This window comes from Macaca nemestrina, chromosome 15 (assembly GCF_043159975.1).
Source record: "Macaca nemestrina isolate mMacNem1 chromosome 15, mMacNem.hap1, whole genome shotgun sequence".
In the NCBI taxonomy this organism is placed as follows: domain Eukaryota; kingdom Metazoa; phylum Chordata; class Mammalia; order Primates; family Cercopithecidae; genus Macaca; species Macaca nemestrina.
The window spans coordinates 15,554,328-15,566,300 of record NC_092139.1 but is presented as its reverse complement, the minus strand read 5'-3'; the positions used below and the strand labels follow the sequence as shown (position 1 = coordinate 15,566,300).

Here is an 11,973-nt window from a genome sequence, read left to right as displayed (position 1 = left end):
CCTTTGGAGTAGCTAGGACCACAGGTGTGAGCAAGCACAACTGGCTTATTTTTGTATTTTTTTTGTGGAGATGGTTTCGCCATGTTGCCCAGGCTGGTCTTGAACTCCTGGGCTCAGGCGATCTGCCCACTGTGGCCTCCCAAAGTGCTGGGATTACAGATGTGAGCCACCATGCCTGGCCTAAGGGATATGTATTACATGTGCATAAGCTCTCTCTGGGAGGACTCAGGAAGTGCAGGGTTTGCCTCTGGGGAAGGAAACTTCAAGTATACCCTTTGTACAGGTTGAAAAATGTTCTTTTTACCATGGGTAAAAATGATTCATTCACCAGGTAAATAAAAATCCTGTATCACAAAAACAAAATCACAGCCTCATTGTGGACAGTGCCTGCCTTGTCCCTGTCTTCACTGTCTTTGGCTGAGTTGCTTCTGAAAATTGAGAATACACATGGACCACTGATTTTCTCAATCATCGTTTTTAATTGGCTTTATAAGCTAAAGTGCATAGTAAAGACAAAAAAAGGAAATGCATACACAGGAAAGGGACACTTAGAAAGGACCTGAGATACCTAAATGTCTGTTCTAAGGAACACTGGAAGGAGGGAATGCAGATGCAGGCAGCAGGCCTGGGTCTGGCTTCTGGCCTGGGTTTGGAGCCTGCAGAAGCTGCTGGCATGCTAGCCCTACCCAGGCAAAAGCTCCAAGAGGGAGTGTTGGGATGAAGGATCACACTTGGGATAGGTGCTGCTGGTACCAAATGTGACTTTAGCTCCACTCAGGGCCCAGGGGTAACCAGCAGTGCCACCAAACCTGTCAGACAGCAGGTAAAGAAATTTCCACCATCCCAAAGTGCAGGTTACAGGAAAGGGGTCACTCCTTAATGACGACCTGGGCCTGCTGCATAAGGCCCATCTTATGCAGCATGTGGGCTGTCCCATCTTCCCCACTCTCGGTGACTATGTAACTGGGTCAGGGTGAGTTGGTGCAGTCTTTGTCTTATTACATGCCTCCATCTCCTGGAGGCAGGGTGCCCAAGGAGGGCAGGAGGGGTTCTTGTGCTCCTTTTAAGAGATAAGCAGTTCATAAACAACTCTGGGCCTCTGTTTATTATGAGAGTTAGTTTGCAAATTAGGGCCTGGCAGTTAGAATCAGTCTGCATCAATGAGCTCATACTCTGTTCCTGGGGAACATAGAATAAACATTTGACCAAGTAAAGACCCAGAGATACCACTAGGTGGCCCTAGGTGGAAGCCCCAAACATATTCCAGGAGTCTGTCCACTAATTTGCAGGAGAGAAGAGGTGAGATTTGTTAACTTTGCTCTCAGTTCTGGAGATAAAGTGCTTACTCTAGCGCAGGGATAAATCTAGAAACAAATGTGGGCGAGCCCTAAAAGTGGATCCTTAAATAGGTGCTAAGACTAAAAAGGATGATTTTTTTTGTTTTGTTTTTGAGACAGAGTCTTGCTCTTGTTGCCCAGACTGGAGTGCAATGGCATGATCTTAGCTCACTGCAACCTCCGCCTCTGGGGGTTAAGCAATTCTCCTACCTCAACCTCCCAAGTAGCTGGGATTACAGGCGCCCACCACAACGCCCAGCTAATTTTTGCATTTTTAGTAGAGACGGGGTTTCACCATGTTGGTCAGGCTGGTCTCGAACTCCTGACCTCGTGATCCGCCTGCCTTGGCCTCCCAAAGTGCTGGGATTACAGGCGTAAGCCACCGCGCCTGGCCTAAAATAAAAAACAAACTTCGGTTCCTTCATAAGGGAGCTGGCCCCAGTCATTCGGTGGCAAGGGCAAAAGGCAGTGGTATACCATCTTCCTACATCATTCTCTGGATCTCCTCAAAGTTCATCAGGTTGTTGGCTGTGTCAGACCAGGCAGCATGCTGGGCTCCATCCATTTCAGAAGCAAGCTGGTTGCTTCTTTCCAGAGTATGATTTGTGCCACCAATCACTTCCTTACAGTCAGGACACGTGCCCCTCTCCATGGCTCCCCCACAATCGCCAATCACATAGATATGGCCATTGCGGCACTTGAACCAGTGACCACGAGGATAACCTATGGCGCTGACAATCTGCACTCGCTCTTCCTCTGAGATGCCCAGGCCAGAGCAGGGAAGGGTGGCTTTCAGAGCTTCCATCTTTTCCTGCACAAGTTGTTCATCCTCTTGGGTGAACTTACATGTTTTCTCAAGGATATTCTGGACACTATAGACCTCTACTGCTATGCTATCTTTCACCTTCTTCTCTGCTATCTTGTAGCGGGTCAGAAGGTTCACCAGGTACGTGAGCCTCTGGATTTCGCTTCGGAGGTCACTTAGTTCCTGGCTAGTGAAGCTCAAGCGCTTCTTGGCCAGCCACTCATGGACCTGGTCTAGTCGAGTCCTCACTCTTTTCTGTTCTAAGACATGCATCTTTTTCAGGGAATCCCACAGGCTGGCCAGGTGGTCATAGAAGCTGATGTAATTCTCAACCAGACCCAGGTCCTTCACTGACAAATTTTTCTGGGCCAGCTTCTCCTTTATCATCAGGAAGTCTTCAGGAAGCAGCTGGTGGAGGAGGCTCTTCCTCTCCAGCAGGGCCTTAAGCCGTTCCTGGCTGGTTGCTATTTCCCCTGCTGAACCCTGGATCTTTTCCTTGATGATTTCAATCTCTTCTAGCCGCTGTTTTATGCTAGTTCCATACCTCAGGTTTTTGCGGATGGGCACCTGGCAGATAGGGCAGACTTTCAACCTGATGGCGACTTCATCATCCTTCTGTTCATTCATGTAGCGGTCGAGGGCTTGCACCTCAAAGATGTGGCTGCAGTCTTCCAGCTGCACAAAGCGGGCATCAGGCTCATCCTCAAAGCCAAAGAATATTTGAGTGACCTCATCCATGTGGCAGATCCGGCATTTCTTGGGGCATGGCTCCCCACAGAGACCAATGCAGGGGTGGCCACAAACTAGCAGCTTAGTACAAGGCACATAGCATGGGGGTCGGTTGCAGGGCTCAGAGCAGAGTTTGGTGCACTGGTAGTGCTGGCAGCGCCAGACACAGGGTTCCACGCAGGGGCTACACAGCTCCCCACATTTCTTCTTGCACTGGCTGTGGACACAGCGGTTCTGACAGGTCCGTTGGCAGGGTGGGCACTCACCAGTGCATGGTTCCTGGCACTTGTGTGAGCAGATAAGCAGGCGCTTGCAGGGCTGCTGACAGCGTTCATGGAAACGCCCTTCAAAGCAGCTGTGGCAGGAGCCTGGGCAAGGATGCCCACAGTCCAAGATAGTGCCACACTTTGTGGTACACTTGACTGGCAGACCACCATACATGAGGTCTTCCACATGACCACATTTTACCTGCTGACTGTGCCCACACTTGAGTTTTACGGTGACCATTTCTGAACACAACTGCACACAGTCCTCACCACATGGGTGGCTGCATCTGTGCCCACATCTCAGAGACTTGGAGCAAGGCTCCTGGCAGCAGAAATCTGACTCAGGCACGGAACAAGGGACCATTTGTTCATGGCCGCACCGAGGAATGGTTTTGGGCACCTTCACCTGACAAGGCTGACACTCCTGGAAGCAAACAAGGGGACACCGGTGCCCATCCTGACAGATGACCTTCTGGCATGGCTTCATGCACTGGAACTCCTTGTGTGAAGAGTCATAAGGGTGGCAGGCACGGGTGCAGACATGCCCACAGCCCAGGCGGAACTCACAGGGCAGGCTGCAGCCTCCTTCGGGTACTTTTTGGAAGTCAGAAGCTTTGGATACTAAGGTGTGGGTATCAGGGTGGTTCTGGCAGCAGAGCCGGAGCATGGGGCCTATTTGATTGTTCTCTCGAAGTGTATGAATGATCTTGCTCCACAGGGGCACCTTGGCCAGCATCTGCATGTTTCCGATGCAGTACATTCCCTTCTTGGCTCGGGACAAGGCCACACAGATGCGGTTGGATATCTGCAGAAAACCCACCTTGCCTTCTTGGTTGCTCCGCACTAGGGAGAGGAGGATGATGTCATTCTCTTCCCCTTGGTATTTGTCCACAACATGGACCCTGACGCCAGCAAATGTCTTGGCAGGCATCAGTTTGCGCAGGCAGAAGAGCTGCCCGGTATAGGTAGTGAGGATGGTGATCTGGGAAGGCAGGTATTCCTGGCACAGGAAGTACTTGCACAGCTCTACCACAAAGTGAGCCTCGTGCTGGTTCTGATGGCTTTTGCCCTCTTGGATTTCCTGTTCAGGAAAGCTGTGTTCTACAAAGAAAAGGTTGGAAGACACCCCCTGACAGGGAAAAGAAGTGACATGTTAAAAGGTTCACTCATGGCACTTGTTTTTTTCTTCCTCTCTTCACATGCACTGGCCACTGACTGCTCCAGAGAGAGACCTTGGAAGGCTTTTTGTACCCTCAACATCACTATCTTTAGTTAGTCACTGTGTGCTTTGGGGCCACAGCAAGTTATGAAAATAAAAGATTATGTCTCTTTCAGTTTTCAAAGTACTTGTTTGATGTTAATATTTAAAACAGCTGGCCGGGTACAGTGGCTCACGCCTATAATCCCAGCACTTTGAGAGGCCAAGGTGGGTGGATCACCTGAGGTCAGGAGTTTGAGACCAGCCTGGCCCACATGGCGAAACCCCGTCCCTACTAAAAATACAAAAATTAGCTGGGCGTGGCAGTGGGCGCCTATAATCCCAGCCATTCAGGAGGCTGAGACGGGACAATAGTTTGAACCCAGGATGCAGAGATTGCAGTGAGCTGAGATCATGCCACTGCACTCCAGCCTGGGTGACAGAGTGAGACTCCATCTCAAAAAAAATAAAAAAACAGCCATCCACAACCCAACCATTATAGCTGAGAGAACAAGCAGTGCTGTGATGATGACAGAGCAGCTAACTTACTGAGCACTCCATTGTGCTGACTGCTTTATATACATTACCTCCTTCCATACAGTAATGGGATATGGCAGGAGCCATTATTCTTATTGTCCAGAAGAACCTGATACTCAGAATTTATTTATTTTTAAAATAGAAACAGTCTTGCTATGTTCCCCAGCCTGGTTTTGAACTCTTGGCCTCAGCTGACAATTTTTTTTTTTTTTTTTTTTTTTGAGACAGAGTTTCACTCTTGTTGCATAGGCTGGAGTACAATGGCACGGTCTTGGCTCACCGCAACCTCCACCTCCCAGGTTCAAGCAATCCTCTTGCCTCAGCCTCCCAAATAGTTGGGATTACAGGCACCCACCACCATGCCCAGTTAATTTTTGTATTTTTAGTAGAGACGGGGTTTCACCATGTTGGCCAGGCTAGTCTCAAACTCCTGACCTCAGGTGATCTGCCCATCTTTGCCTCCCAAAGTACTGGGATTATAGACAGGAGCCACCACACCCAGCCAAGCACATGCCACCACACCCAGCTAATTTTTATATTTTTAGTAGAGACGGGGTTTCACCATGTTGGCCAGGATGGTCTCGATCTCTTGACCTCGTGATTCGCCTGCCTTGGCCTCACAAAGTTCTGGGATTACGGGCATTAGCCACCGCGCCTGGCCAGAATTCTTATATAACTTGCTTAAGGTTACATGGCTACTAACAGGCAGAGTTGGGATTAAAAACCCTGGTATTTCAATTTCCTCCCAGTAACCAGCTTTTAAAAAGCTGGCTCTACTCCCTTCTGAAAGGCTTTCTTTTTGAGAGGGAGTCTCTCTCCGCTGCCCAGCCTGGAGTGCAGTGGTGTGGCATGATCTCAGCTCACTGCAACCTCCACCTTGCGGGTTCAAGCAATTCTCCTGCCTCAGCCTTCTGAGTAGCTAGGATTATAAGTGCTTGCCACCATGCCCGGCTAATTTTTGTATTTTAGTAGAGACAGGGTTTCACCATGTTAGTTAGGCTGGTCTTGAACTCCTGACCTCAAGTGATCTGCCCACCTCGGCCTCCCAAAGTGCTGGGATTACAGGTGTGAGCCACCGTGCCCAGATGCTGAAAAGCTTTTTCATCTTGAGAAAATTACAGCCTTTTTAGGTTGCTGACACCATCCAAGAAAGATCGGGTAAGAGAGACTCACCTTAATCTTCTCATAGTTAAGAACAGATGGATGATTCTCCAGATCCTGGTAAATGTGGGGGGTCAAAAGGCGGGCAATTTCAGGGCACATACGGTGCTGAAAAAACACATGCATGTCATTAGAAACATGGGCAGAGCACACACGGACAATTTCTTTAAAGATGAGGTTGCTGTTAGAAAATTTAGGGAGGGCCAGTTGTGATGGCTCATATCTGTAATCCCATCACTTTGGGAGGCCAAGGCAGGAGGATCACTTGAGCTCAGGAGTTCGAGACCAGCCTGGCAACATAGTGAGCCCTCGTCTCTATTTTTCTTTCTTTTTTTTTTTTGAGACGTGTCGCCAAGGCTGGGGTGCAGTGGCACAATCTCAGCTCACTGCAACCTCTGCCTCCCAGGTTCTAGTGATTCTCCTGCCTCAGCCTTCCAAAAGTAGCTGGGACTACAGGCATGAGGCACAACACCTGGCTAATTTTTTGTATTTTTAGCAAAGACAGTGTTTCGCCACGTTGGCCAGGCTGCTCACGAACTCCTGACCTCAGGTGATTCGCCCGCCTTGGCGTCCCAAAGTGCTGGGATTACAGGCGTAAGCCACCACACCTGGCCTCTATTTTTTTTTTTTTTTTGAGATGGAATCTCACTCTATCACCAGGCTGCAGTGCAGTGGCATGATCTCGGCTCACTGCAATCTCTGCCTCCCGGGTTTAAGCGATTCTCCTGCCTCAGCCTCCCGAGTAGCTGGGATTACAGGCGCCCACCACCACGCCAGGCTAATTTTTGTATTTTTAGTAGAGACAGGGTTTCACCATGTTGGCCAGGCTGATCTCGAATGCCTGACCTCATGATCGACCCGCCTCGGCCTCCCAAAGTGCTAGGATTACAGGTGTGAGCCACCACACCTGGCCTCTATTTTTCTTAAAAAAAAAAAAAAAAGAAAGAAAATCTAGAGATACAGAGATTATCATTTGAAAAAAATAATAAAGAGAAGGCATAACATAAACAGATCCTTTGTCCAACAAAAACTCAACACAGGGTGATCTTGTGGTGTTTTAAAACAGAAAATGTGAGGTTGACAGAGTCATTTCAGTATTACATTATTTTTATTTATATGAGACCTCTTTTGCGGGCAACTGGCAGCTTCCCAAGAGCTTTCTCTTGGGCATTTGGTAATAACAGAGGCCCAGCTTCTCACCTGGTAGTTCAGACGGACAAAGGGAATGTTTACTTTCACTAGCCGTTCAAAAAGGGACACCTCAAGGTTGAAGTTCTTGGCCAGATCATACACGTTGGCACTGGGGCGCAGCTGAGAAGAGAAACATGGCTGAAGATTCTCTACTGATAAAGTCATTTAACCATCCATACTTCCAACCAACCATCAAATGTTTTTCAAGTGCTATGTGCCAGGTACTCTTCTACATATTCACAGTTTAAGGATTAATAATGACAAGGGTTAAGGATTAGTAGAACTAAAGGTGGTATGACAGAGTGCCCCATGGTGGGTTTTTTCTAGTTAGGCCTCTGAACAGTGACATCTGAGTAGACACTAGCATGGCAGAGGTTGCCAGTTCTTCATTCATTTGAAAAGCAAGATCCATAATGGGGAGCGGAAAGGACACAGAGGGACACCATAAGCAAATGGGATGAAGTCAGAGAAATAAGCTGAAACCTGATCACACAAGCCTTTGCGGGCCACTTTAAGAAGCTTGATTTTTATTCAAGTGCAATGGGAAACCACTGGAGGGTTTTTAGCTGGAAAGTGATATTATCTATCTACCTTTTTCTTTTCTTTTTTTTTTTTTTAATTCACTTTGGCTCCTTTATGTAGAGTGCATTAGAGGGTAGCAAAAATGGAAGCAGGGAGACTGAGGAGCATGCTATTATAATACAGTCCACTCGAGAGACCATGGTGGACTAGGTAAATAGCAGAAGGAATGGATGAAATAAATGATGTTGCCACTAAAATATACCCCAAATCTAATAGCACCTGCTCTTAGACTGAATGTGGGAGGTGAAGGCAAGAGGAATCACAAAAAGCTAATAATAAGCTTGAGGACTGTTGAAGCAGAGGCCAGGGTCTTCCTTTATGATCTCACCCCCAAAGAGAGCCAGCCCATCTTCTGGGGGGCTCCTGTTTTACCTGCTGGTGGTCCCCAATCAGAATGAGATGCTGGCAAGCTTTGCTCAATGTGGCAATGGTATGGGCCTCAAGGACTTCCGCAGCTTCTTCCACTATGACAATCCTCGGCTCCACCTTCTGTAGGATCTGGCGGTATTTGGCAGCACCTCAAGTGAGGAAAGAAGAGAAAGGCTCCTCTGGGCTGAGGCACAGGACCCACAGGGCCACTGAGCCTCTGGGAATCCGCTTTTGTATCTTCCCTGAACCTGGATCAGCGACAAGTAGTCCTTAGAGCGTTCTGGGTGGTCTCCAGAACATTAAAGCTGTGTTGGTCACTGTTAGAGTTTCAAACCCAGTAGGAGAAAGTGAGTGAATTTCTTTTCTTTTCTTTTTTTTTTTGAGACAAAGTCTCATTCTGTCACCCAGGCTGGAGTGCACAGTGGTGCAATCTTGGCTCACTGCAACCTCCGCCTCCCAGGTTCAAGTGATTCTTTTTTTTTTTTTTTTTTTTTTGAGACGGAGTCTCGCTCTGTCGCCCAGACTGGAGTGCAGTGGCCGGATCTCAGCTCACTGCAAGCTCCACCTCCCGGGTTTACACCATTCTCCTGCCTCAGCCTCCCGAGTAGCTGGGACTACAGGCGCCCGCCACCTCGCCCGGCTAGTTTTTTGTATTTTTTTTAGTAGAGACGGGGTTTCACCGTGTTAGCCAGGATGGTCTCGATCTCCTGACCTTGTGATCCGCCCGTCTCGGCCTCCCAAAGTGCTGGGATTACAGGCTTGAGCCACCGCGCCCGGCCTCAAGTGATTCTTGTGCCCCAGCCTCCTGAGTAGCTAGGATTACAGGTGCCCACCACTACGCCTGGCCAGTTTTTGTATTTTTAGTAGAGATGAGATTTCACCATGATGACTAGGCTGATTGCAAACTCATGACCTCAGGTGATCCACCTGCCTTGGCCTCCCAAAGTGCTGGGATTACAGGTGTGAGCCACTGCGCCTGGCGAAAGTGAGTGAATTTCACCAAAAGTTCTCAAAATATGGGTGCTTTCAGTAGCTTTTCATGTTATTTTCCTCTAACCTACCAAAGAAGTTCCTCTTTACCTGTCCTTAGATAATCTGGCACCAGAAGTGAACTTAGATGCAACAGGTAAATTTCTCCACAGTTTCTCACCTGTGGTTGTCATTCCTACAACCTGGGCATCTTTAAGAATGTGCAGGTCTTCCTGGAGTCTCAGCTCAGCCATTCTTTCTGCTGATGTGCGGTACTGGCGTTCATAGCTGAGGATCTTCCGGCGGGTGTCAGCCTGGTACAACTGTAGCCAGAGCCTGGAGAATGGGAAGAACCAAGGAAAGAAAGCCACATGCTCTTTGAGAAGGTGGAAGAACCCCCTTCAGTGTGCCCAGTATATGAAGTGAACCTTGGACCTTTGGAGCATAGTGACAAACAGATATATTCAGGGAACCAAGAATCCAAAATGCCCAACAGAAAGATGTCCAGAGTGGTCAGGAGCTAAGGAAAGGGGTGAGATAAAGAACAAAGGTTAACTATGGGAAGAGAATAAGAGACTTTAAAAGTGATGATGTCACTAATCGCTGTAAAACTTTCCAACGGCTTTCTACTACTCTTTTTTTTTTTTCCCCCTGTAGAGATGAGGTCTCACTATGTTGCCCAGGCTGGTCTTGAACCCTGGGCCTCAAGTGATTCTCTAGCCTCAGCCTCCCAAAGTGCTGGGATTACAGGTGTGAGTCACTGTGCCTGTTACCGCTCTGTTCTTTTCTGAGTTTTTATACCCATTTGTAACTTTTTATTTATGGAATTATGTGATTAATTTGTTACCCTGGATAGACTCCATAGGCTCCATGAAGGTAATAATTAATTTGTTACCCTGGATAGACTCCATAGGCTCCATGAAGGTAGAGCAAAGTGTCAATTCTATCCCATGGCTGTATCCCTATCACTCAGCTCAGTGGTTCGTTGAAGGTCTTGGAGGTGGAGAATGTTTGAACGGAGGTGGAGAATGTTCCAGGAACAGAAAAGGAAAATGTTCCAGGAACAGAACTTCCTGGGGAAATTACATGGGTTGGCTGGATGTGGAACACAGTACCTATAAAGCTGCCAGCGAGAACTGAGGTCCAGCTGCCAAACATCCTCGATCTCATTGGCCTCGGCTGCAGTCATGGTGTTCAGTTTGCGAAGCTCATCCTTCACTCTTTTTTTCATTTTCTTTTTCTGGTTGCGCTGGGTCTGCAGACATCAATACCAGCAGAGGCAGGCTTGGTTTTAAGCCCAAGGCAGGGGCCACAGCACAAGAAAAAGGGCTGGCATCCCTGATTAATGTCAAGTGTCTTACATTCTCCCAACAGCTCTTCCACTGTAGAGTGGCTAAACAAGGACTCTGGAGCCAGTTTGCCTGACTTCAAAGCCCTACTCTACCTCTTACTAGGTTGTGGAACCTAAGGTAAATGACCTACCCTCTGTGTCCCTCAGTATCACCTTCTATAAAATGGGAATAATAATAGTATCTCTTTACAGGATTGTTGGCTTGTCAGGAATAAATACATGGAAAGCATTTATACTACTGCTAGCACTAGTTATCATTAAACATCTTTGACCATAGCCTGTTTCTTGTTCCTAAAATGTATGCCATGAAAGTCATGGGGGTGGTATTTTCTTGTTGAATGCTACACAACCAGTGCCCAGCAACTGGTGCTTCACACAGGACTTGGCACAGTGCCTGCTAAAATGGTCCTACTGCCATCGTATCAACACAGTACCTTTAACAAGTGGGTAGAAAGCAGTTTATGAGAAAGTGCTCTCTTCTGTCACTGAGTCTGAGGCTATGAGCCTTTAGAAGGACTCGCAAGTCAAACAGATGTCACTAAATAAAGATCTCCCGGCCGGGCGCGGTGGCTCAAGCCTGTAATCCCAGCACTTTGGGAGGCCGAGACGGGTGGATCACGAGGTCAGGAGATCGAGACCATCCTGGATAACACGGTGAAACCCCGTCTCTACTAAGAAATACAAAAAACTAGCCGGGCGAGGTGGCGGGCGCCTGTAGTCCCAGCTACTCGGGAGGCTGAGGCCGGAGAATGGCGTGAACCCGGGAGGTGGAGCTTGCAGTGAGCTGAGATCCGGCCACTGCACTCCAGCCTAGGCTACAGAGCGAGACTCCGTCTCAAAAAAAAAAAAAAAGATCTCCCTGCTGCTTCAAAATGAAACAAATCAACCTTTCCTGATGCCTCCTGGGAGAGATGCTGAAACCATGCTTCTAAGAATTGAGATCATGACTCTGCTCACCACATATAGTGATACTGAACTGAACTAGGAGATCAGGTGCAAACCCAGCACTCAGGTGAAAACAGCATCCAAAGTTGCCCTTCAAAGTTCTCGAATCATTGGTAAGGTTTACAAATTCTTATTTTGAGTATCTAATCCTCGATCATCGTAGTTATGCATGGTAAATAGTGAGGGCTACTAGGCTCCACCAAAAGGAGCAGAGGGAAAGCTACATGAAGACACCTGGGCATTCATACAATTCTGGCTTTAAGAGAAGTGTCAAATTCCAGGGTGAATGAAGGAGGAATAGTCCATCCAGCCTGGAGGTCTCATTTCATTGCTTACTTTAATCCTCTAAAATCTTAGTACATGTTTACAAACTCATTTGAAATGAGAAGACAACACTCCTGAAGGCATTAAGTGCTGAGACCGTGTTTGACCTGACTCATATGTGCTACATTCTTCCACAAGTTCTACAAAAGCACTTGGCTACCTGCTACCTGTCTTTCTAAGCTGGCATTTCTTGCCAGAGGCCCTCTGAA

General features: G+C 47.8%; 1 protein-coding gene across 1 annotated transcript in view; it reads right to left on the bottom strand.

The window, feature by feature from the left end:
- Positions 1 to 459: 459 nt before the first annotated feature.
- The window catches only part of LOC105470736 (zinc finger NFX1-type containing 1), a 33,563-nt gene continuing 22,049 nt past the window's right edge, over positions 460 to 11,973 (bottom strand). Inside the window, 6 exon segments of the mRNA XM_071079160.1 lie at positions 460 to 4,266; positions 6,046 to 6,141; positions 7,234 to 7,344; positions 8,179 to 8,324; positions 9,326 to 9,480; positions 10,260 to 10,399. Of these exon segments, the coding sequence (XP_070935261.1) occupies positions 1,822 to 4,266; positions 6,046 to 6,141; positions 7,234 to 7,344; positions 8,179 to 8,324; positions 9,326 to 9,480; positions 10,260 to 10,399 (3,093 nt within the window). The 3' untranslated portion in view covers positions 460 to 1,821.